The following is a 25,921-nucleotide window of genomic DNA, read 5'->3' on the forward strand; positions in this document are numbered from 1 at the left end:
TCTTTGCTGGGTTACCATTTATGCAATTATTCTGTGATAAAAAATGTGAGCAAAACAGTTGCATATCAAAAATCATATGAGAAACAGATACCATGTGGAGGATGGATTCCATGGAGAATGTGCACCAAAACCTATTACAAAGAAGAGTACCATCCTATTATGATCCGAGAGGCTGTGAATGTGACAGATTGTTGTGATGGGTATGAACAAGTGGGTCTATATTGCTCCTTACGTAAGTATGAAATAAACAATGAAAAAACTATGGGCTATGAGTTGCAAAACCACAATTTTATAGTATATGCAATTATAGTGTCAGCAAGTTAGGTCTATGAGATCTCAGCTGCAAATATCTGGATGACCACTAGATAGCAGCAAATAAACTGACTTTTCTGTATTTATTATGATCTAGTGCTTTTCCTTCCTTCCTTCCTTCCTTCCTTCCTTCCTTCCTTCCTTCCTTCCTTCCTTCCTTCCTTCCTTCCTTCCTTCCTTCCTTCCTTCCTTCCTTCCTTCCTTCCTTCCTTCCTTCCTCTTCATTTTTTTTTTTTTTGCAGAACAGATTTGCAGTTGTATAGTCCATATACAACCATAGCTGTACAGGTGTTTTGAGGGTACCAAGATATAGAAATGTGCTTTTGGCATATGCATTTTCCCCCTTCACTCATGCACCTTTAATACAAATGGTTGTCTATGCATTGAAGGAAATTCCTGATGTTCCTTATAGTTGATGTAGCTTGTGGGGAAACATACTGAGACCCAGGTTGCTCTTATATGGATAATCCTTTCAGGGAATAACAGCATGATTAGGCTGTGTGTGAACTGTTTCAGTGAACCTTCCCCATGGCTTTTATCTCATATTCATAAGCGTATGTTGTTCAAAGGTCAAATGAATTGCAATATTTACCAGAAGGAACTATGGGTGTAAAGTGACCTCCTTCCAATATAAAACAAGAATCTTGACTGTCACAATTATCATATGCTCAGCAATTCTAAGACCCCTCCCCCTCATTTTGAAGATAAATTATTTTGGAAAAGATAGTATATTCCAGGGTAAATCAATCAATAAATAGTGCCTTCAAATCAGTGTTGACTCCTGGAGTCTGCCTGGACTAGTCCCTGCAGTTTTCTTGGCAAGGTTTTTGGAAATGGCTTACCATTGCCTTCTTCCTAGGACTGAGAGAGAGTGACTGGCTTCATGCCTAAGGCTCCTGGTTTCAAGCCTGGTGCCTTAACTACTACACCAAACTGGCTCTCTAAATATAATATTACAGTACATAGTCGTTATTACTTAAATTCCTATATCATCTTGAATGTATCTTATACATTCAATATAAGAGTAGCTATTCCCTGAGGTGCAGTGGGCCTACATAAACCTAAATGCCATTTCTTCAATTTCATGATAAAAATGATAAAATAAAATAAAATAAAATAAAATAAAATAAAGCTGTTTTGAGATCAGGCAGTGACCACTTTGCTATTATTTGCTAGTACTCATTAATTTAAAAACCATTAATCATAGACTAAATATATGTTTCCACAGGTAAATCACAATATATATAATCACAATACACACACACACATACACACACACACACATACATACATACATAAAAGAATGTTCATTTTATATATAACTAAGTCACAGAACAACATTTCTATTAGCCTGGCTATAGACATGCTGTCTGTCCTTTCCTTATCCTTTCAAAAACATTTATTAATAAAAGAAGTGAGTCCTCCAGTGTGAAATGTGCTTGGATGAGTCTTGAAAGATCCATACAACTTAAAAAGTTACTTGCCCCCTCCCCCCTTTTGGTGGGAAATATAAATTCTGTCTTGATTTGTATTTTCACCTATTTCAGATATTTTACTACTGGGAATTTTTACCGCCAAATGTAATATATTATTAGAATAATCTTAGTTGAAGAGGTTCTATCGTATTACATGGAGTCATTTATGATTGGTTAGTTAAAATACAATGGATCAAAAGTACTATCATCAAATTCTACTATTGCACATCCTGCTTTGGTATTTATATTCTGTGATATCTCTTTCTTTCCTTCAGTTTTGGCATTTATTAGTAGGAAATATTATGCTTCCTCTTTTTGTCTCTCTGATTATGGCCCATCTTTGGGCCATAATCTCCCACCGAGTCAGGGAAGACGGTAGAAATTTCTCTCATGGAATTATACTGACAGTAGAGAGTTCTCTCATGGAATTATACTGATCAGTCTTTCCATTATGTTGCTAGGGAGCCAGTCCAAAAGCAGAGAGTAAACACATATAATCAATGCATAATCATGCAAGATTATGAATTTAGTGTGTGGCCCTTTCTCTTCATTTCATACTTGGTGGATCCATAATATTTCAGATTTGAAAAGTTTAATATGTGATTTAGAATTACATTCATATGTTTCAATTATATTGTTAATCAACATGTGCCCATAACAATTTTCTTTAAACACTATAAATATATGTAGATTTGGAACTGGCCAGAAAACATTTCAGTGCTAACAGTAACTCAAGCATTTCAGATGATGCTAATGGTACTGGATCAAACTGTGAAATCAAAATTTGCTTGATTAGGTAACCTATTCACCTCGTTCAGAAGTATTCACCAGAGAGAGAGAGAGTAAGGATTTGCTTGACTTCAAAAAATTCTACCCTATGACAGTGGAGAATTCTGAATAAATGGTTCATGTAGTTTCATAGCAATTAAAGAAAGTTTCAGAGATAAAATGATTATGGCGGCTTTGGTAGAAGTGGTCTCCTGAATGTCTATAATAAATATGCAAAATCATCTCCTTCTGGAGAAAAACCCTTAGGGAAAATGATACTTGACTTATATTACAGCATGTCAAGCTTGCCAAAGATAGGTTTAACAAGGTAAACTGATCTAATACTGGATACAGGGATAGGTTGCCTCAGTCAGATTAGACGCCTTTCCTGTTCAAGAAACTTTCCAAATTATTCCATATGTGCGGATATGCAGATCTGTCTTCTTTACTTCCCCAGTAAAAGTGTATCATGGCCTTCTTTAGATCATTTTCCAGACCTCAAAGTCTTAGTGCTAATATTTATGAATGTCTAGATGTAGTCTTTAATAAACAATGAAAAGAGGAGGTTGATAATCAGTGGACAAAATTAAAAGCATGTTAGTGAATGACTCTTAATGTTTCCCTTGATATTAAAGTACTTATCTCTGAATTCTAAATATCTGGCAGTGAGAGGTTTTCAAGGCACTTCAGATTTTCCCTTGATACTGTCCCTTCAGGGTCTCTTCTTTGGATGCTATAATCTACTTCTGTCTAGATAGCATACCCAAGGGCCAATTTAAATAGCAGATAACTTTGGCCACTCTGTGCCTCTCTATAGTCTATCATAACTGAAATGTATGTGGTTTGTTTTGTTTAAAATAGGAGCATATTAAATACATTATGAATTATTATTAATTTAGATTAGATTAAATTAAATTAAATGGAATTTGGGTTTTGTCCTGGCCTTGCCCCACTTTTAGAAATGCAGCCTCTGTCTTATCATATATAGCAAGCAATGCTTTTTTTTTACTTTTATGGGGTGTTTCTCTTTCTTGGGTTCTTATAGCTACTACTAATCTTTATTAATTAACATATGGAAAAATAATGGATATTCCCTGGCAAACTGATTGGCTATGGTTTCCTGAGATATAACCATTGAACAGGCTTTATGTTTACTGCAAACGGTTTTCTAGCAAGCAACAATGAATCAGCCATATAAAATGTGCACCAGCCCTTTACTGGCTTTCTGCACAGCTGTCATGGGAATATGAATCATACTGAATTGTCTTTGTCTCATCCCAACTTATCAAGCTACTTGAGAATATTTCTCTTCCTTCTGATAGTCAACAGTAGCCATACTCTCTTAGTCTCAAAACTTTTCAGAACATATGACAGACCTAGCAGAGTTTGAAAAATAAATAATAAATAAATACAATAAACACAATAAATAAAACCTTTGAAAAAAGCAGCAGCACCCTAACAACTTTTTGTGTTTCCATTATCATTACATGGTTTTGAGGGGGCTTTTCACTGAAAGAAGTAATTGATTAGTTTACATTTTTCCAGGGATCTCTGAGAATTGGCTTTATTCTGGGAATGACTCAGAGTAAATTAATGAGAACTTGACAGTCTTTTCAGGGGTATGCTGGAAGTATGTGCTATAAGCACAAGACCAGGATTACAAAATTAATTGGGCATTAATATCATTTTCTTATCAAAAACTGATATTAAATGCATTGATTCCCATTTATTTTGTATGATTCATTTATCTTGAAGCCTATTTGTTTTGAATTAATTGAAGTTTCATTGGATTATTTGCATATGGTTGCTTTGTGCTTTCTATCTTTCTCAGTCCTGTTATGTCTTGTTTATTTCTAGCAGTCAAGAGTGGGGAACCTTTGGCTTTCTGGATGTTACTGTACTATAATTCCCAGGAGTCCAATTCAGTATAGCCAGAGGTGAGGGATGCTGGGAGTTGTTGTTCAGGAACAACTGGAGGGTCACATGTTCCCCTTCCCTGTGTGCAATTACCTTTGGTGAGAAAAGCATCACTTTTGGGTGCGGTAGAGCTGATTAAACGTAATGGCCGTAACTATGCTAAGTCTTCTAGCAGAAGCATTAGAACAAAATAGTATCTCTTGGCATTGGTATACTCTAAGGCCAAAGCAATCACTCCTGAAATGGGAAAAAAAGTACTGGCTGTTTATTTACCACAAACCTAAAGGGAGTGGCTGACATTCATATCTCTCTGATTAGAATGCTGTTAGGTCTTGTTATCAGAGACATACAGATGTGAGAGGCTGGATTTCATTTTCATTTCCTTAGCTGGCATATAAAGATTGCTTGAACTGTAGGTGGATTCAGATGTTTTGCATAGCTGGAGATCTTAGTCATCTAATTTTTGCACCATAGCTTTTACAACAAAATATTGTTGGCCTGCAAAGTTTCTGATCAAGCCAGATATTTTTTACAGTTGAAATCTACTTGCCATTATTTATTGCTCCTTTAATTACTGTAACTATGCTGATAAACAGATGTCTGCATTGAGCCAGGGGAACAGCATTAAAACAGTGAGACTGATGTTTGATATAAGCTCTATTTTTCCACCATGCTAGTAGGCACCAGTATAATCCGGGTCCTCCAGTGACACAAGATTGTGTCATCATGCCCTATTTTTTTGTGGGAGTGAAATCATGTGAATCAGCTTTCCGGGTGATAAGGTACTTGTAATTTCACCATAGATGCTTTGCAGAAGCTACTGCAATGGCTATTCCCATAGGCATCCTGGGGGGAGGGCAAGGGAGGCACATAACAAAATGTGCCATGATACTGATGGCAAGTATATAAGAGGTGGAGCATGCACTGCGATATTACAGCTCATGCTGGTCTATTTCATGCCATCGCAGTTTGTAGCAGATGCCACTGTGTACACCTTCAGTGGGCTATTTCAGGGCTATCCCTGATTCTATGAATTGGGTAAAATTATGATAGTTATCATTATGAAAGTATTAATAATACTTTCAACACTATTGAAAACCAACTATACTAATTATTAATCACCAGTAACCGCAATTTTATGTATGCAATCATGTAAATACAATACAATAAAATTTATAAAAATCCAAAATAATTCAATATAATATAAAAAATCAACTGCATAAAATACAGCTTTGAAAAAGCTAGAGCTAAAAGAACCAAACAATAGATACAAGCACTAAAACTAGTAAACTATCAAAAGGATTAAAATAACAATGATCTTAAAACCCACTAGTGGAGCCAATATATAAATAAATTCACTGTCAGAACGAAAACATGTTTGGAGTTTGGCAAGCTTCCCTGGAAAAGACATTCCATTGCCACTGAAAAGGCCTTCCTCAGACAGCCACTCTTCCGACTTCAAAATGAGTTTTGTTAAGAGTTTAGAACAGTGTTGTCCAAACTTGGCCACTTTAAGATGAGTGGACTTCAACTCCCAGAATTCCCTAGCCAGCATGGCTGGCTGGGGAATTCTGGGAGTTGAAGTCCACTCATCTTAAAGTGGTCAAGTTTGGACAACACTGGTTTAGAATGAGTCATAAAGGGTGAAGAACTAGAAAGGTACTGAGTAGGTACTAAGTTTCCAAATAGTGCACAGCTCTGAACCTCTGCAGGTGAAAACCAGTGTTTTGAATTTTGTTCTGAAATCAGCTGGAATCTAGTGTGGAAAAGGGCCAGCATAACTTATGTAAACCGTGCAGTGCCAGTTCAAAACTCTCTTGGCCATCTTGTTCAGCAGCGGAAGATTTGGTGTCATTGTAAAAGGCAGCCTAGTATCTAAATCAGGAGGGCCTGCAGGCATATGATCCACCTTTGGGTACAGTATATTAGCCTAAGCCAGGGAAAAAAGGGTTTACATCATAGAGGCCAAGAAACTGTAGTATAGTTAAGGATCTAAGTCCACCTCTAAGTTACTCAGAGAGGAATATAAATACATTCAGGACAGAAGTATGGAAGCATGGACTTTACTCTTGCTCTTCTTTAAAATATGTAAGGATAGATGTAATTTTTCCCTCATGTTTTCCCTTTATATTAGTCACGGCCCACACAAAGGTAATAATAATAGAGAGGAGAGGGAACGCTGGCAGATGTCTCAAGTGGCTGAAAATTGCCTGTGGGATTAGAATCTGTTGGGTCAAGGATAATTTCTTCTCTGCTTCTTCAAAACTCTATCGAAAGGAACTTTTGAATCTGATGTTCATAGGCATTAGCATGGTTTGGTTCAAAATAAACTTAAAGGAAAATTCCATTGGGGATGCTCAGGCCCTTGGATGTACCTAAAGAAGCTTGTAGAATTTTGGCCAGTAGGTGCACTTTTTCTTGTAATTTTTTTTGTTTTATAGCCATAAACAGATCCAGCGATTTTGCTTCAAGACTTGGTGCCTGTCCCATGAAGATAAAGGAAGCATTAAATAGTTCATGTGTGTCTGACATGGATTGTCCAGAATATAAAAAATGCTGTAAGACATCTACAGGAACCCATTGTTCAGATCCTGTTCCAGAAGGTATAGTAATACAGTAGTGCCATACTGCCCATTTTTTTCTTCTTCAAAGAGGAGTTGAGGCAAAGGGTCTGATTTGTGGGTCTCTCCTTCTTGGTCAGCCCTGACTTAATATTTTGGGTGTGTTCCAAAATTCTGCCAGGATTTTAACACAAAAGAAAAGAGATCAATTATGATGCAGAATATATGAACTTCATAGATAATTCTGACTGATTGATTAAATTGCCACACCTTGTGAGTCTCAGCACTTAATCAAGACCACTGAAAACGAGAAGACCACCATGTTAACTGAGCACCTACGTACTGACATAATGTTCGGGCTACAACTGGATTGTTTTCTCTTTCCAATTCTAGAACAAACAATGACAAAACACTGGTACAATGTGTCAGTCCTTGTGAAAATGGATTTCAGTGAGTTAAGCAAAGTGGATCCAAGGCTTTTGAATCATTCACGTCTTTTGCACTCTATGGTATGAATCAACGGAATAGTAACATATATGCTGTACTGTATATTTCTGCTGATGTTATTTAGTTCCTAGGAGAGCCCTATACAGTATACTCTACAGTACTGTATGTTATGTGACTGCCACCTACTGGACAAGGAAGTTATAGAAAACGCACCTATATAGTTACTCTTACATTTCTGATGAACTCTATCCCTTTTCTCCAGTGTGTTTACTGGCAATACATTGCTTAATGATGAAAATGTTCTTAAGTGGACACCAAAATAAATGTCAGAATGCTTCTTTAATAGGGGTATTCTGTGTCAAGTTAATATTTAAACATGGGGTTTCATAGTGTTGGAAAGAGTCTGATTTTGATTAAGTCATTCTTTTTCATTCTATAAATAGCATTTAAAGAAAAAGCATTTACTTGTCTATAGTGGTTTTCTATGACACTTAAGAAGAGTTTCTCTCTTTTCCAGATTACTGGAGCATTATGGCCCATGAACATCTCAGTGTATCATATCCAGACAACCAAGTCAGAAACTTATGCAGAGACATTAGCTTCCCAAATCCTAATTGGACTGCAACAACTGGTTCCATTGGTCAATATTTCTTCTTTGTTGAAGGACATTGTGATGAGAGTATATGAAGTTATTGACATAGCTGTACAAGGTTATTATTTCAGATATATTTGACTGAAGAGCAGCTCTATGAAAGAGAGAGGGTTTTTTTTTTACTCTTTTCTCATTTGATTTTATGTTCAGGTTTTCGGAATACAGTTATAGAAAACAGGATCTCTAGCCTGACAAGGCATTTGCTAGGGCATTGTGGGGAGGGGGCCTCAGAAAAGAATAAACATTATGTGACTCTCAAGTATAGTTTGCTGTGTGTGATAAACTGAAAGCTGATTCTGGCAATACAAGTCACTGAGAGGCTATCTTTTGTCACAGCCTTTAACTGCATGGAGTAAAGTTAACATTCACATCAAGACCTTATATAATGACTGCTTTCACTTCAGTGCAATCACAGAGTTAATCAGCATCTACACTGTATTTTAGGACCTAACTTTACTTGTTCTTTAATTTGGGAGAAAAATGTAAAAAAAACCCAAAGCTTGTACTCATCTAAAATTTATTTCAGCAAATGCAGTTATTAATCTGTAGACGTGCAATCTGGTATTTATCTAGGCCAAGTGTCTCCTGTCTGTAGGGGACAATGCGAAACCTTGTAATTTTATTATATGTCATGAGTCAAAAAGGCTGGCACTGAGGGTATGACTAGTCACAACACCCCCATTTACTGGAATGCAAGCTAGTGAAGCTGCTTCCTGCCAACCTCTTTAGCCCCTACTCTCAAGATGCTGTCTACCACTTTACTTTCATCTCCTTTTTTTTTCCTGAATAACTGGACACACTACCAAATAAAGCACTGATCCTCATATTTACTTTCTAAGTATGCCTCTGAGGTCTATGTTTTGTAGATATCAGAGGCCACAGCATTTTTTTTTTTTTTGCATGCTACCTTCCCATTTATTTTTCTTAATCAAAATAATTTTTAAAAAAATTGGGGGGCAGGGAACCTGGCAGGTGTAAGTGGTGGTGTCCATGGCATACTAACACCCGTGGATGCCACCCTGGAAATCCAACAGTAAGAGAGTCCTCATAAGTATATACGTTGGAATATAGAATTGGATGCATATATTAACAAAATACAAAGTGCTAGGAAATTCTGGTTTTTTTATTTTTCAATTTTCTGCAAAGTGTCACAATAACATCTCTTTAAAATACGTGCAAAGAAATTTGAAAGAGCAATCCAACCCCCCCCAAAAAAATTAAATAGTAGACCATCTTATTGGACCTCCTCCCTCCCTGCCAACCCCTTCATGTTTATTAATGAGGAAAATCTTTGATAATGTCTCTAAAAATTGTGAAAGAAGAAACTGATCCAGAGAGAGGACAGGTGTTACTGGGACTGGTGGGATCCCATTGGTGGCTTGCTGCCATAAGCAGCATAAAGCTGAAGGGAAGCTTTGTGGAAGATTATTAGAGTTGCTTCCTTTTTGTTAGAAAATATAATAAGCTTTATTTACTAATCACACACACACACCCAAACACACAAAAAATCTCTCCTCTTTTTATTCCTCTTCCTTGCTTTCAAGGATCAGGGCATTCAACTTGAACATCCTCTAGGTTTCTGAGCCTAGGTTTCTCTAGGTTCAAAGGGAGATATTGTCTCAAGTCAAACCACACTTTTGTCATTATTCATTAACAGACCATTGGCAGGATGGTAAGTAAATGTTAAACTAAAGCAGATTTAAATACACTATATGGCACAGCATTGAGATGGGTGGCATGTAGATTTAATAAATAAAGAAAATAAAGAAAAATATTCCACAGCTAGTTAAATAGGTTAGGAATACTTACTGCGATCAAGTTTCATTATTTTTTCTTTGATTCAGATTGTGATTGTGATATACCCCACATTCTGCTTAAAAATTCTTCTAATTTGATGAGAAATTCAACAACTACATCATCAGAAACCCATGTATCAGTAGATTCTGAATGCAGTAAGTTACTTTATCTTTTAAAATTCATTTATTTTTAAAATTTGCTTTCTCTAGGGCCTGACATACTTTATTTAAGAATAGTTGCTCTTTTAATTATATCTATACTATCCTTCCTACAGACATTTCTCTGTATATAAAGGAGCCAATGAATACATATAAATGAAATGAATTAATGGACCTATTGATACATTTCATTTGTAAGTATATCTTATCATTTCAAAACAATGGATTAGCATTCAGCATAGTTTAGCAGAAAGCCTTTTGCTTTGAAGACTTTCTTACAATCTAAATATCATTTGAAAAAGTTAGGTCTCTAGAATGAAGGGCTGAAGCTGAGGTCCTTTATACATTATTGGTTGGCTTAAAGAACATTAATGATTGCTCAATTGCTCATTCTGCTTTATATTTTGATTTAATCGAGGCCTATCCTTTAAATTTGACTCCTATCAAGATATGGCATATGAGATTTACAATTTTGCATACCACAGAATTATTTATGCAATTATAATCCAGTACATTTGTTTATTCATTCAATCGCAAACAATATTTCAGTAGTAAGTCTCAGAATACCTTTCGGGGATAAATAAAAAGTGCTTTTTTTCACTCAGTACAGTTTTTAAACTTTTATATTTCTGACTTTTTAAGGAAATGTAGGCATTTGGTCTTGTGAGAATTAGTATTAGCTCAAGATGCTTTGCTGCCTGAAGTGGGCCTCAGTTTATGTTCCCTCCCTAGACTTCTGGCCAATACTCTAAAACAGCTTTTCCTTATGACCAGGGAAAACAGGAATTTCAGTCTAATACATTTAGAAGGAATCAGGTTAGAAAAAACAGCTTTAAAAAACTTTCTTGCACATTCAGATATATGGTACCACTCTCCAAATAGTTTAAGTCTCAAGGCAAAGACATAATTACTGAAGCCCCTTATTTCCTTTTTCTTCACTGTGCCCCTAACAATCTGAAGGGTCAGCTCTCAACCTGACCATTCAACCCTTGGGGCCAACAGTAAAGAGTCCACAAGTCCCACATATTCAGTAGAAAGAATCCTGAATCACAAGGGACACATGTGATACTTTCATTTTAACAAGGCTCTTTGGTAGCTTTGATGTGAAGGCAAATGTACATTTTTCTGTTGAATGTAGTGGAACATTTCTTATATGCCCCAACTGCACAAAGAAACGCACTGGAAACTCTGAAATGGGGGCAAATAAGCATTTGAACATAGCATTTATAATGGAAGATATGAGTTTCTTGGAAAATCATAGCCCAGGAATTACTGTATTCTAGTTTAATCCTGAAGTATATACAATTTGAATGTAGTGTGCATTTGCTAGACTTGAATAAAATAGGATGAGTTGATTATAACAGACTGGGTAAATTGACACATGTGGGCACCTTTGAGTGATCTTACCTTGGTTCCAAGAGCAAAACTAACTAAAAATTGATCTTTACTTTCCAGAGGATGGGATGTTTGGCTACTCAAGCCTATCAATAACTAGTATTTGATAGATTGGACTCCCAATCATGTCTAATGACTAGTACATTCTCCACCTTCCTCAGCCAGATGGCAGCAAGAAGTAGAGCAGGCCTGAGTGTTTATTAAGATTGTCCATGGTATCTATACTACTTGCCAAGAAGCAAATGAACATAGTGGTCCAGCCAAAATAAGAGTGAAGTCCTTCATTTCTAGATAAGCAAGTGAATCCTAAATAACCTAGTATTTAATTTCACTCTACTGGCAAATATGTACACTCTACAAATTTTCATGCTGAAAAGGAAGAGACCACACAAAAGACAGATTTTTTTTTTTTTTTTTGCATAGCATCCCAATCCGGAATGCCAAGATAGAGCACCTTATAGCTCCACCCTAAAGGTTAAGGAAAGAACCTCTGCCCCTCAACCATGAACCAAATATTGACTTTGTCTATTGCCAAAAGAAAACATTAAACCAAGTATTTTATGCAATTAATGTGTATGTCTATCACTCCTTAGTCAAAGACTCCAATCCTACAAGTTACAAATCTAGAATAAAACAGGATTTATTCTTAAAGTAAGCACACAGTATACAAAATATGATTGCCGAAGGTTTTTATTTCCCTCAACTGTGATAAGTCTCACATGATTGTTGTTGCAGATTCTCCTCCTATTAGAAACCACAAGATCTTCAGTGTAACTAGTAGCAGTTTTGAAGCATCTTGGAGTGTAAATTCCTTGCAGAACCATTCATTCCGAGCAGAAGTGTACAAAGGCAAGGAACTTGTTCAAAGAATGGAAACCACAGATATGAAGCTAAATACATCAAATCTAGAAGCAGGTGTAATGTATACACTGAAAGTCAGCTATGAAGCTTGTGGCAAAAATATTACCTCCTACAGAAATGTGAAGACAGGTATGCAATTACAGTATATCTACTATTTTACTCAATTGAAAATCTTTTTGAATTGGTTAATGTGTAAATCTTTCTCTTAAAAAAGCTTCCTAATTGATACTTTTCATACTATAAATCTGAAGTGCCTTAAATATCTAATTAAGATTTGGGAGCCATTTGGGTTTTATTAACTTGTCTGTTCTCAGATGCCCTACCCCTCACTGTATCACTGTCTTAATACTGTGTCTTTTAGATGCCTTGATATTTGGTTTAACTCTAAGGATCTTGAACTATAACTTCACTGACCAGTTCCTCAATATGAGCAGCAGAGAATATCAGACATTTTCTCGTACGTTGATGGCTGAGGTAATGCTAAAACCCATATACATTTGAAATCTCAGAATAAATTTTATATAAGGCAACTATATCAACTTCAATTATTTTCTTATTTATTAGTGTTGCATAAAATTAAGCAACAGGCATAGAAAATATTTTGGCCTGCTGGAGTAAAACCAATTTTAGGCCCTTGCAGATGAAACAGAATCTGAGGGGAAGAGACACTTTAGAATGGAAGACAAGATAGTGGATCCCAAAAGAGAAGAATATTTTCTGTATTCCAGAGAGGTGATGGCCTCTATTTCATTAGATGTTCTCAAGCATATATTAGAAAACCATTCATCTGGGATGCTTCAATTTGGATCCCTGCACTGCAAAATAGATTGGGCTTAATGGCTTAAATGGCCCCTTCCAGTTCTATGATTCTGTGAAAGGCTTTCATTTAATTGTCATTGCAGTTGATGGAAATTCAGCCTGTGAAATGACAGGGCAGCAGACATTCAGCTTCTTGCCTACACAGGTGGGTTTTGAGCACAAGGGGCAAGACTTGTGATATAAGCTAATTTTGTTCAAATGTATAGATATGCCATGAGAATAAGCTTGATTTTTCTAGAAACAGTATGCAGAAAATATAAAGAAAAATGACATTAAGGAGAAGAAAAGTCAGTGTGTGTGTGTGTGTGTGCGCGCGCATTAAAACAGCAATAGTTCTCTTATCTGTTTTCAGATTATGAAGTCATTTCCTTCAAATATGTCTTCATTACACCAATTTGGGAAGCTAAAAGTACAAATACATTCCATTAAAGCTGGAAGTATTATTGTGAAGCTTAAAATCATAATAGAAGACCTAGAGTTTCCAAAAGACTTGTCTGCATTTGACTCAATGATTACATCACTTCATGAAAATTGTGTGCTTGGAATTGACCCAAAGAGCTCTGCAGTGGAAGGTATATTACCTAATTCAATGTCTGATTTGTATTTTGTTATTTTATGAAGAAGTATTAACTGTGTGAGGTAGTCAGTCTTATGTACCCTACATCTTTTCTTTTTTGGTTCCTAAAGCTTGTTGTGATCACACCGCTAACATTTGTTATCAGATAGCTAAACAGCGGTGATATAATTTCCTGCAGATTTCTGGCAAGAATTAACATGTACTAAGATTGAGGCTTAGCATTCCTAAATTGCAGAGGAAGCAAACAAAAAGTCTCCTAGGAAAACTCTCCCCTCAAAATGCAGGAAAAAAATCAGACTTAACCTATTTGGCCATGTCCAATCATTTGATCCCCAGCTTTCAAAACTAATGCTGGGGAAAATGTAGTCTCTAATCATAGAAATGATTATCTACATTTTAATGCAGGCTTTGGAGCCATTCACAAAGCTTTGGAGCATATGTGGCCTGGGTCTTATTGTATACTCTTGCTCTAATGGTTCAACTATAGTAGCCACATATCTTCTAAAACATCTGGTACAATTGATGAGCACAAAGCTACCTTATCCTATGGCCGGGGTAGAAGCATCCCCAATATTTGGGGGTAGCCCAGGAATCAGAGTAGTAGGATATTCTGCAAAGTGGTAGAACTATTTTTTTTCCTTTGTCTTGGGGAGAACTTTTCATTTCTAAAACTATTGGAGGATTTGCACTACAATATTAATGAGCTTAAAAATGCTGGGAAATTGGGCCACAAGTGTTCAATGTCAATGGAGACTCTGAGGGCCACAAAAATCCCACAATTGCCTACCCTGGTATTATGGCATTGCAGTGGATACCTCCTAAACACAATGGATTTGGGGAATAAACTACCAATCTCATTTTTTTAAATTGCCTATCAAGTTCCCCAGAGTAGCCAGTGCATTGTGAGATATTCATGAATCCATGGTTATGTATAAATAATTTATATAACCTGTTGTGTGATATTAAATGCTTCAAGATTTTTAACCTGTAAAATGAGGATTTATCTTATTGAAAATTTGAGAGCGAATTTGTATGAGTATTTGTGATAGTAATATCTAAGATCCCTGTTACAATATCCAAAAGCATTTAACTCTCAAGAGTGCACCATAGTGAACCATGCAAAGAAAAGCTAATATTGAATTAATATCTGCATCTAAAACAGGAAATTCTGACTCTCAAGTCATAGAGATACAGAAAGATGGCATCCAAATTTCCATACATGTATGTTGCTCTTTGTAATAGCCGGACTATGTGTCTGTCACTGACTTGGCATCACTTTTAAAAAGTGGATGCAAAGTCTGGACCGTGACATTGATTGTGACAGTTTTGGAGACATTGTGAGTACATTGGTACCTCGGGTTACGAATTTAATCCGTTCCGTGACTCTGGTCACAACCTGATTTGTTCGCAACCCGAAGCAAATTTTCCCATAAGGTTCAATGTAATTACCGTTAATCCGTTCTGGCGTCCGCGGACCACGTGTCAAGGGCGGAAAAACGGCCGCGGACCACGCAGCAGGGCGGAAAAACGGCCTCGGACCGCGCGGCAGGGCGTAAAAATGGCCGCGGACCACATGGCACGGGCGGAAAAATGGCCGCGGACCACGTGGCACGGGCGGAAAATGGCCGCGGACCACGTGGCATGGACGGAAAAATGGCCGCGGACTACGTGTCACGGGCGGAAAATGGCCACGGACCACGTGTCACGGCGGAAAATGGCCGCGGATCTGGTTCATACCCTGAGGCGGAGTTCGCAAACCGAGGTAAATTTTTGCAGCCGGAGCTGGTTGCAACCCGAAAAGTTCGTAAGCAGAGGCGTTCGTAACCCGAGGTACCACTGTAATTCCAATCCCAATATTACAGTGGGAGCACCTGCACATACCTGCTGAGGTACAATGTAGATGTGTGCTCCTGTTCTACAGATTCTCAGAGAAGTTAAGAATGGAAGATTCCTTGTCTTCTTTTAGTCTTGGAAAGAAATGGGGAATCCTGTTGATTTCACCCTAATTTCTGAAAGCAGTAGGTATCTTTGCTGTTTCCTAAGATGAGAGTAAGATTTTGGAGATCCTGCACACTTTTTCAAGGTTGAACAAAAAATTAAAAATGTACGTGAAAAATATTTTTGATGACTTGGCAGCTACAGTTGCAACTGCATATATTTTGGATTTCCTGAGGATTATGAAAATGAGAGATTATGCTTTGCTTATTATCAGCCAATTTAACCTAATCTTTGCTTTTTTAATGTTGGTTTTTGAACTGCAGATTGGGATGAGTGTGCATCTAGAGCAGAAAATGATTGCTGTATGCTTGCAGAATGTATCAATACAGTGGGTTCATATATATGTAGATGCAAGACAACCACAGATGCCAATCCAGTCCAACCGGGGAGAAACTGTGAAGGTAAGAATTAGGTTTATACTTCAGTGGAGGGTTTGTTTCTTCCCATGAATTAAGAAAGTGTCTTCTTTAGTGCATTAAATCCCTGTGAAGTTTCTTTGATTTTATTATTTTTAAATCAATTATTAAATTTATTATCTGGTTGTTTTTCTAACATACAAAGTGGTGTACAACAATTTAATAAATGTAACAAAGTTAATATAATTAAAATCAAAACCTGAATTAAAATAAGTATTTAGAATAATGAAAAGCTTGGTGAAAGAGATGTATTTTATTATCATCTTCTTTAATATTCATAGAATGGGAGCCAAACGAATCTCCTTAGGGAGCATGGTCCACAGACTTGAAGCCACGTAGGAAAAGGCCCATTCCTGCATGCCCAAAAATCAAGTATCTTCAAAAAGTCTCTCCTGATGAACTAAGTAGCTGAGCAGGTTCATAGCAGGAAAAGTAGTCCTGGAAATAATCTGATTTGGGGTGATTAGAAGTTTGATGCACTCAGAGATCCTGATCACATGGAGGATGTGTGAGATTTGCCCCGTTCGACAGAGAAACTCTCGTGACACGTGTGGTTCACAAAGAAGGTTTACTCATGCGTAACGTAGTAGTCACAAGCAAAGCCAGGACTGGCTTGGTACAATTGCATCACTTGTTATATTCCCCCCTTCCCGCGCTTTTTCCCGCCTCGTGATCGCGTTGCGGCTGTGGGCTATTAGGCCCCCCAATGTCCCCCCTGATCGTTCATGATGGCAGGGTCGGTCAGAGTCCATTGTCCTTGATTGCCAGTCCCCCTCCGGCTGGGTTGGCCCCTCCCTGCTACGTGCAGACCGCAGGTTCTGTGCTGCGTTGCGATCTTGTTTCGCTGCCCTGCGGCCCCGTTCCTTGCTTGCTCGCGCCGTTATCAGTTCGTAATTAAAAGCTTCCGCTGCGGTTTTCCTGTTTAGCTGGCCGCAGGTGGCTCGTTAATTAGCGGCGCTTTCGGTTCCTCTTTTCCCCGCTAGCTACCGCCAGTGGATTCCGCGTGGTCTGGTTGCGAGCTTCCTGCAGCCCCGTGCTTCCCTGAAACCTCGTGCTGACCGAACCTGACATGCCGCCCCCCTGACGACAACTCCCCCCCTCGGTCCTATTTCGGCTTCCCGGGGTATTTACTGTAAAAGTCCCGCACTAGGTCCGGCGCCCTTATGTGGGTTTTACTCACCCATTCGCTGTGGGACTTGGGGAAATGTTTCCATTGCACTAGGAGCTGGGTCTGCCCCTTGTGCCTCCGGGCGTCCAGTATCCGGTTGATTTCGAAATGCTGCTCCCCCCCGACCATGATGGGTGGTGGTACTCCCTCCGCCTTGTGCCAGGCGTTCCCTGGCTGGTGCAACTTTAGCAGGCTGCAATGGAACACCGGGTGGATCTTCCCGAGGCTTTTCGGGAGCGTCAGCCTGACGGTCACCGGATTGATGATCTCCGAAATGGGAACGGCCCCACAAACCTCGGGCTGAGTTTTTTCGATGCCTGGTGCGTCTTTAGGTTTTTGGTTGACAGATACACCTGGTCCCCCACTTTCCACTTTTCCTCGGGGAGCCTCTTGCGGTCCGCGTGCTTCTTGTAGTCGGCTTTGGCTCTTTGCAATGCCGCGTGCGCCGCTCGCCGGGTCTCGTCGATTTGGGCGAACCAGGCGTCCAGGGAGTTGATCTGGGATTCCGGCTGAGGCAGCTCCGGCATGGGGACGAATTCTCTCCCGGTGGCTACTTTGAACGGAGAGAACCCGGTGCTCTTGTGGACGGCGTTGTTGTATGCCACCTCCGCGAATGGTAGTAGCTCCGCCCAATCGTCCTGTTGGTGCCCCACGTAGCAGCGCAGGTACTGTTCGAGCCCCCGTTCAGGCGTTCCGTGGCTCCGTCCGTCTGCGGGTGCGCCGCGGAGGATAGGGCTTGTTTCGTCCCCACCCGCTTCAGGAACTCCCGCCAGAACCGCGCGATGAAGTTGCCGCCCCGATCGCTGACGATACGTCGAGGTGCGCCGTGGAGTCTGTAGACATGTTGCACGAACAGTTTCGCCAGCCCCTCGGCCGTGGGGACTCGCCGGCACGCTACAAAGTGCGCTTGTTTGGAGAATAAGTCCGTGACCACCCAAATGGCGGTCTTCCCCTTACTCTCCGGGAGCTCCACTATGAAGTCCATGGCGACCTCTTGCCAAGGGCCGTCGGGTTCCGCTACCGGCTGGAGTAGGCCTCTAGGTTTGCCTTTGGCTCCTTTCGCTGTTGCGCACACCGGGCAACCCCCCGAGTACGCCTCCACGTCCTTCCGGAGCGTGGGCCACCAAAACTGCCGCCGGATTAAGTGGAGTGTCTTTACGAAGCCGTAATGCCCCGCGCTCCGGCTGTCGTGGGCTCTCTCCATGACCTCCCGTCGGCAACCCTCGGGCACGTACAGCTTTCCTTCGTGCCACCACAACCCCTCTTGGCCGGTTAGCGCCTCTTGGTTCTGCTTGAGCCAACCGTCCCGCTCCGCTGCCTCCGCGAACCCTTGCCTTACTTCAGACGCCGCGTCCCGTCGCTCCCCCTTGGTCTGGCTTCGGGTCACCGCCTTTGGAGCCAGCCTGCTGGCGGGGATGACGGAGTCCACGACCTCCTCCCGTAGGCTGGCGTGCTGGGGCATGCGAGACAGTCCATCCGCTAAGAAGTTGCGCTTCCCGGGGATGTGTTTCAGTGTGAACCTGAACCTCCCGAAGTATTGGGACCACCGTGCCTGTTTGGGGGATAGCTTACGCGGGGTCTTCAGGGCCTCGAGGTTCTTATGGTCCGTCCACACCTCGAACGGTTCAGTTGCCCCCTCCAGTAGATGCCTCCACGTGGCCAGCGCCCACTTGACCGCGTACGCCTCTTTCTCCCACACCATCCACCTCCTCTCCGTCTCGGTGAATTTGCGGGAGGCGTAGGCGCACGGGTGGATGGCCCCCTCCGGGCTGGGTTGGAGCAGGACTGCTCCCGTTGCCACGTCTGATGCATCCACTTGGATTATAAACCGCCGGTCTGGGTCGGGATGGCGCAGGATCGGCTCCGCGGTGAACCGCTGTTTTAGTTCCTCAAACACCCCCTGGCATTCTGCAGTCCACGCGAGTGCCATGCTGGGCTTGGGGGGTTTCCCAGTGCCCTTGGTTTTTAGCAGGTCGGTTAGGGGAAGGGCGATTTGGGCGAAGTTCGGGATGAACTGACGATAGAAGTTCGCAAACCCTAGGAAGCTTTGGAGTTGCCTCCGGGTTCGCGGCGCTTCCCAGCCCAGGACATCCCTTACTTTCGCCGGGTCCATCTCAATTCCCCGGCTGGATATTCGGTAGCCGAGGTAGTCTAGTTGCTCTCGGTGGAACTCGCATTTCGAGAGCTTTGCGTACAGCTGTGCCTTCAGCAGTCTCTGGAGCACCGTGCGCACCAGGCTCACGTGCTCCGCCAGGGTCTCGGTGTAGATGAGGATGTCGTCCAGGTAGACCAGGACGCCCCGGTAGAGTAGGTCGTGCAGCACCTCATTAATTAGCTGCATAAATACCCCCGGGGCCCCTTTTAATCCGAACGGCATCACGGAAAACTGGTAGCTTCCGAGCGGGGTGTTGAACGCCGTCTTCCACTCATCTTTTGCGCGGATCCTAACTCTGAAGTAGGCTTCGCGCAAGTCCAGTTTTGTGAACACCCTCCCCTTCGACAGATGCGACATCAAGTCCTTCATCAGTGGGAGGGGGTATTTGTACTCCGTGCTGATTGCGTTCAGCCCCCGGTAGTCTACGCACATACGGAGCGAGCCGTCCTTCTTCTCCCGGAATAACACCGGGGCCGCTAATGGTGACTTCGCGGGTTGGATGAATCCCCGTGCTAGGTTCTTGTCTATGAACTCGCGCAGGGCTCCCATCTCCCTCCTCGACAGGGAGTACATTTTTGGCTTAGGCAGGGTCGCTCCTGGCTCTAGCTCGATGGCGCAATCACTGGGCCGGTGTGGTGGGAGCTGGTCAGACTCCTTCTCCCCGAACGCTGCCGCCAGGTCTCGATACTGCCTCGGGATTCCGCCGCCCGTCGGGGGTTCCCCGGGTCTGGCCCCTCGCTTTGCGGTTGCCTCGCCAGTCGCCGCTGCCTCCCCTCGCCTCGGGATCGTGGCGGGTCTCCGGGGTCCCGGCGCTGCTGCTGCTGCTGTTGCTGTTGCCGCCCGGGTCTTGGGCCCCATCTGCTCTCGCCCCATCTCCCGGTGTCCCGGGCCCTCCGCTTGTCCGCCGGTGGTTGCGGCTGCCTCCGTCTCCACGGCTCGGTCCCCTCTGCTCTCGCCCCTCGCCGGTCTGTCGACCCCGAACCGCACTGCCTCCGCCGTCCAGTCGACTCGTGGGTTCCGCCGCCACAGCCACGCCAAGCCGAGTACCACCGCGTAGTCGGCCACCGGGACCACCACGAACCTCAGTTCTTCCCGGTGACTCCCGATTGTCATCTGGACCGGCTCGGTGTAATACTGAGCTGGCCCCCCCCCTGCCAGCGTGCCATCTAACTGGCTGAATGAAATGGGCTCCCGGAGGCGCCTCAGCTGTAGCCCGAGCCCCGAGACCACCGCTGGGTGCATCAAGCAGTGGGTGCAGCCCGAGTCCAGTAGCGCCCGTAGCTGTGCCTCCCCTCCGGATCTCACCCCCCGGACGTGTATCCTCACCCGGAACGGTGGGCAGTCCTCGTCTCCTATTGGGTCCGCGCGCCTCGACTCCCCTGCTCGCACTGGGACGCCGTTCAGTGCGAGCGCGCCTCGTTTCCCGCCGGCTCCGAGTCCTCTCCGGAGGATGCTGTCTCCGGGGTCGACCACCCCCGCGTCCTTTCTCGGTCACCGCCGCCACTGCCCCCTTCCGCGGTCGGTCACCGGTCCTTTTCCCGTTCGCACGCGGGGTTTTGACTTCGGGCCGTGGTGGGGCGCCTTCCCGCTCCGTCGGGCACTGCGCCGCTCGGTGGCCTCTGCCTCCGCATCGGAAGCACAGATTCGGGGCTCTGGTCGCCTCTCGCCTCCCGGTGGACTGCCGTCGACCGCTCCGTCTCTCCTCGGGGGTCCTCTCCCTCGGCCGGTCCCTCGTCTGGTCCCGTTGTCTTGTGCTCTGTTGGATCTGCCGCCACGCCGATTCCGCCGTTCCGGCCAGCCAGATCCAATCCTTCACTGTGGCCGGGTCGTCCCGCCCCAGTGCCCGTTCCAGGATCTCTGGGTTGAGTCCCCTCTTAAAATACTTCACCTTCAGGGACTCCGGCCAGTCCGCGAGCTTCTCGGCCAACCTCCGGAACTCCAGGGCATATTCCGATACCGATTTGCCCCGCTGCCTGAATTGTAGGATGTCGTCCTCCGCCCGCTTGGCGCTCAATGTGTCCTCGAATCTGTCCCGGAGCGCCTGCATGAAGTCCGGGAAACTCCGTAGTTCCGCCGCGTTGGCAACAGCCCGATCACCCAGCTGGCGGCTTGGCCATCTAGCAGCTCGGCCACGTAGGATACCCTGTCCTCGTCTCTAGCGAATAGGTGACCACCCCTCTGCATGAACCCCCTGACGTGCGTCAGAAAGTGCGGCAGCTGTTCGGGGTCCCCTGAGAACTTCCCAGTGATACCTCGAAGTCTCAGGGCGTCTGCCGCCCGTTGGTCCCCCGACCGGGGCGCCGTGGGTGGTGCCGGCGGGGGTGTCGGACCGCCCCCCCTGTCGCTCGCCTCCTCGTTCACCGCCGGTGGCCCCACTCTCTGTAGTAGGGTCTGGAGCATCGCCTCCACGGCGTCTAGGCGTCGCTCCACTCTCTCCTCTAGTCGGGCGAATTTCTCGCTCCACTCACGGTTCCGGAACCCCGAACCCCGGGTCATCGTAACGCCCGAATCGTCTGGTCCTTGATTCACGCCCATCGACCACCGCTCGGATGGAGTGCGCCCGGCCCTGGCCGCTGCCCCGTCGCTCCCGGGCGGCTCCGACCGCCCTTCCGCGAGCCTGGATCCCTCGCGCTCCAGCTGACCCACGGATTCCTCGTCGCTGGTCATGCCTGTATTGAGAAAGAAAACGCTCCTCGGTGGTACCGGGTAGCGCTGACAGTCAGTCCTGGCTTTATGTGAGATTTGCCCCGTTCGACAGAGAAACTCTCGTGACACATGTGGTTCACAAAGAAGGTTTACTCATGCGTAACGTAGTAGTCACAAGCAAAGCCAGGACTGGCTTGGTACAATTGCATCACTTGTTATATTCCCCCCTTCCCGCGCTTTTTCCCGCCTCGTGATCGCGTTGCGGCTGTGGGCTATTAGGCCCCCCAATGTCCCCCCTGATCGTTCATGATGGCAGGGTCGGTCAGAGTCCATTGTCCTTGATTGCCAGTCCCCCTCCGGCTGGGTTGGCCCCTCCCTGCTACGTGCAGACCGCAGGTTCTGTGCTGCGTTGCGATCTTGTTTCGCTGCCCTGCGGCCCCGTTCCTTGCTTGCTCGCGCCGTTATCAGTTCGTAATTAAAAGCTTCCGCTGCGGTTTTCCTGTTTAGCTGGCCGCAGGTGGCTCGTTAATTAGCGGCGCTTTCGGTTCCTCTTTTCCCCGCTAGCTACCGCCGGTGGATTCCGCGTGTTCTGGTTGCGAGCTTCCCTGCAGCCCCGTGCTTCCCTGAAACCTCGTGCTGACCGAACCTGACAGGATGTTCTGTAATTACATCTGGGTTGGGGGGGTTATTAAAAATTAAGATAGTGGCTGCAACTGTGCACTTGAAGTCCTACATCTTTTTTGACATGTGTTACATACATGTCACATATAATAAAGGGACAAGGCTTTGATTGTGCAGTTATAGCTCCCTCCTCTCCTGAATGTTTCTGTTTAGCTCCCTTTTAAAAATTTTAAATTAGTGAAGGCTGAGGAGCACAGCTGAATAAGGAGGTGCAACAGGATTCTGCCTTATTTAGGACTTGGAGCCCACTTACATGAAATACTGTATGAACAGAGCTAGCTACTGTTTCATTTGTATAATTAATTGATTTCAGGCAACTTAATACTTCTTTCATACTGGCTTAGCAAAGAAATATCACACTGTGTTATTAAATTTATACTTGTGTTATGTACAAAATGTTGCTGTCCAGGTGAAATCGTGGATCCTGTTACTACACAGGGATCAAATGTTACTGAAGGACCAGTGACAATTGCCCCTGCTCTCTCAATGACAGAAATACGGTCAGTGACATTGCTCACTTCTAAGTATACTGAAGCAACAGTGCTGCCCTCAAGTGGCATCCAGGAGTCAAGCACTCTTTCAGCAGACAAGACATTGTCAACGTCTCAGAGAATGAACATTTTAGGATATGTCAGGAATAATAGCACCTTGAGTATCCCAGAAACAGCTACTCTGACAGCAAAATGGTGGGGCAATGTAACAATCTCAAATGGAACTGTAGTTGAAGAAAGATGGACCACACAAGACCAGCACAACTCTTCATTGATCTCATCACCTGGAGTTTCAAACACCATAGCTTATCCTTTTAAGGGAAATGAGTCTGTACTAGAGGCAAGCACACCTGGCTTCTCAGTCGGAGGAAGATCTGAGAATGTCACAGCCCTGAATGTAACACAAAATCCCAAACTTCATGCTCTGAACCATACTCTTGATAGGGACATGGGGAAAAATAACAGCTCTTGGTCTGATGAAAGAAACAGTACGGCATTATCATCTTCCTTCAAGGAGAATATGACGGTCTCCCTTGTTACAGATTTGAGTGGTGAGTGTGCTTTTCTTCAGCATTGTCTTTAAAAGTAATACGTTACTACAATGAGAAAGGCACTGAGGTTTGGAAAATGGAAGAGAGTGACCGCAAGCCAGAGGACTGGTTCCTTTTAAATAAGTAAGATAAAATGTGTACTCAAGTTCTGATATTTTCATGGGATTTAAACACCTACCTAGCTCAATCAGTACTCTTATTTGTAAAGTGTATGTGGACAGAATGCTGAGTGCCATGAAGTATCTAATCACACGAGCAGGGTCATTGTAGAGGAAGAGTTTTCATGAAATCAATTATTCTTCCAAAACTGTATCACTTGTTGTTTAATTTCTTTCTTATGCATGTCCAAAGATTAAAGAGTGAGGTATCATCTAAACCAATTCTCTATTAGGGCCTGAGGAAAAAAAAATCCAAGCAACAGGTTCCTACCATATCAGAGGTACTTTTTAATAAACCATCAAACTGTTCATAAAACAAATGAGATAGATAATTCTAAGAACAGGTTTAATTATTTCCTCTTCTTGTTTCAGAGCCGTTTCCAGCTGAAAGAATTTTTTTTTCCAATGTGACGAGTACTAGCTTTCAGATTACCTGGACTACAAATTTTTCAGTGAATCCTGCTTTCCATTTTCTGCTCTTTGAGGGGGAACAGTTGATACAGAAGGTTAAAACCCAAAGCAGTAACCTGAATATTTCCAGACTAAAAGCAGGAACTTTGTACACTGTTAAAATAAAGGCAGACTTTTATGGAAGTGAAAGTAAACTTGTGCAGCGCAAAGTAAAGACAGGTAAAGCAGTATAAAATATCATAATGTACATGCTCCAGAAGTCCATGACAGAAAGTGTTGCTTTTCCAGTTTAGCATAAATAAATATGAGCAGACATTTAGTAACATCAGTAGTCTAGCATACTGGTATACTATTGTCTTTACAAACGTCCTTCCTATTTAGGCAATCAACTTTAGAGTGATTGCAGTTTGTGAAAATGTTCCACTTGGCTATATTAAGGATGTATGGAATTTATCAAGAAAGTCATCAAAATTATTGATTCTTCATGTGCAGGGGGCGGGATGGTGGTATCCAAAGTAATTATTATATAACACTGGAAAAATAAATGTATATCATAATTGCAGTAATGATTGTTAATATACGCTATTCATCAACATTTACATTTATTTTTTTAATACAGTAGCTACTTTTTAATAGGAGGGCTAAGAAAGAGGACTTTGGTGTTCCATTTGCTTGTTTTGTTTCTATTTTTTGAAAGAAATATATGTGATAAATATTGTTAGCTACTAATTTAGATTATTTGATTTAGTTGGCTAATATTTGTATAACATTAAAAGACGAATGTGATATTTTTATCATTTCATCACTATCTTGTTTTCATGATTATTTTTATTTGTTCAAAAGAGCAAAAAAAGTTCTGCAAATCTTATTACTCATTCGTAGGTACAAAACATTCAGATGGCAAGTATGAGTTGTCTGTCTCTAAATGTAAAATTGCTTCTCTTCAGTTGCTTTTAAGTTATTTTTTCAGTTTTCCATTTGAGATGTAAAAATGAGCTGACACTATTTATTTGATGTCCGGAGCTGGGCCCACAATCTGATTACTCTTGTTTTACCTAATAACACTTCCCTAACTGTGTCCCCTCCCCAAATCTTGCAGCTGCCCAAAAGTTTAATGGGACAGTTAGGATCGTGAATCTGAACTACAGCTCAGAGTTTAGCAACTCAAGCAGTGAAGAGCACCAAAATTTTACAGAGATGTTTCTTAATGAGGTAAGATGATGACGATGATGATAATGGTGGTGATGATGATACTTTTTAAAAAATGAGGCAGCTGTATTTTGGATATAATCATATATTTATTTTATCTGGTGTGATGTTTAATCTAGGATACAGGGTCCATGATGGAATGTGGAGTAATAATCCTATGGCAAATGTAACCTTAAGTTGCAACTTGTAAATTTGAAACAGGGATAAAAATTTCAGTACTATTTTTACTACTGAACCCTGTATTCAGCTTTAGACCCACAAATTCAATGACTGGGTGAAGGGAGATGGTGAACAATAC

At 42.6% G+C, this 25,921-nt stretch overlaps 1 protein-coding gene across 1 annotated transcript in view; it reads left to right on the plus strand.

The window, feature by feature from the left end:
* UMODL1 (uromodulin like 1) overlaps nucleotides 1-25,921 on the plus strand; it is a 42,383-nt gene continuing 16,462 nt past the window's right edge. Inside the window, exons 1-11 of the mRNA XM_088144452.1 lie at nucleotides 1-232; nucleotides 7,427-7,542; nucleotides 7,998-8,190; nucleotides 9,977-10,084; nucleotides 12,218-12,472; nucleotides 12,705-12,817; nucleotides 13,515-13,734; nucleotides 16,001-16,138; nucleotides 23,213-23,845; nucleotides 24,376-24,633; nucleotides 25,514-25,626. Of these exons, the coding sequence (XP_088000578.1) occupies nucleotides 118-232; nucleotides 7,427-7,542; nucleotides 7,998-8,190; nucleotides 9,977-10,084; nucleotides 12,218-12,472; nucleotides 12,705-12,817; nucleotides 13,515-13,734; nucleotides 16,001-16,138; nucleotides 23,213-23,845; nucleotides 24,376-24,633; nucleotides 25,514-25,626 (2,262 nt within the window). The 5' untranslated portion in view covers nucleotides 1-117. The remainder of the gene's footprint in view (nucleotides 233-7,426; nucleotides 7,543-7,997; nucleotides 8,191-9,976; nucleotides 10,085-12,217; nucleotides 12,473-12,704; nucleotides 12,818-13,514; nucleotides 13,735-16,000; nucleotides 16,139-23,212; nucleotides 23,846-24,375; nucleotides 24,634-25,513; nucleotides 25,627-25,921) is intronic.

The sequence above is a fragment of the Python bivittatus genome, unplaced genomic scaffold (assembly GCF_059951505.1).
Source record: "Python bivittatus isolate LINGU-HERP-01145 unplaced genomic scaffold, Pbiv_v1 ctg000350_np1212, whole genome shotgun sequence".
NCBI classification, from domain to species: Eukaryota; Metazoa; Chordata; class Lepidosauria; order Squamata; family Pythonidae; genus Python; species Python bivittatus.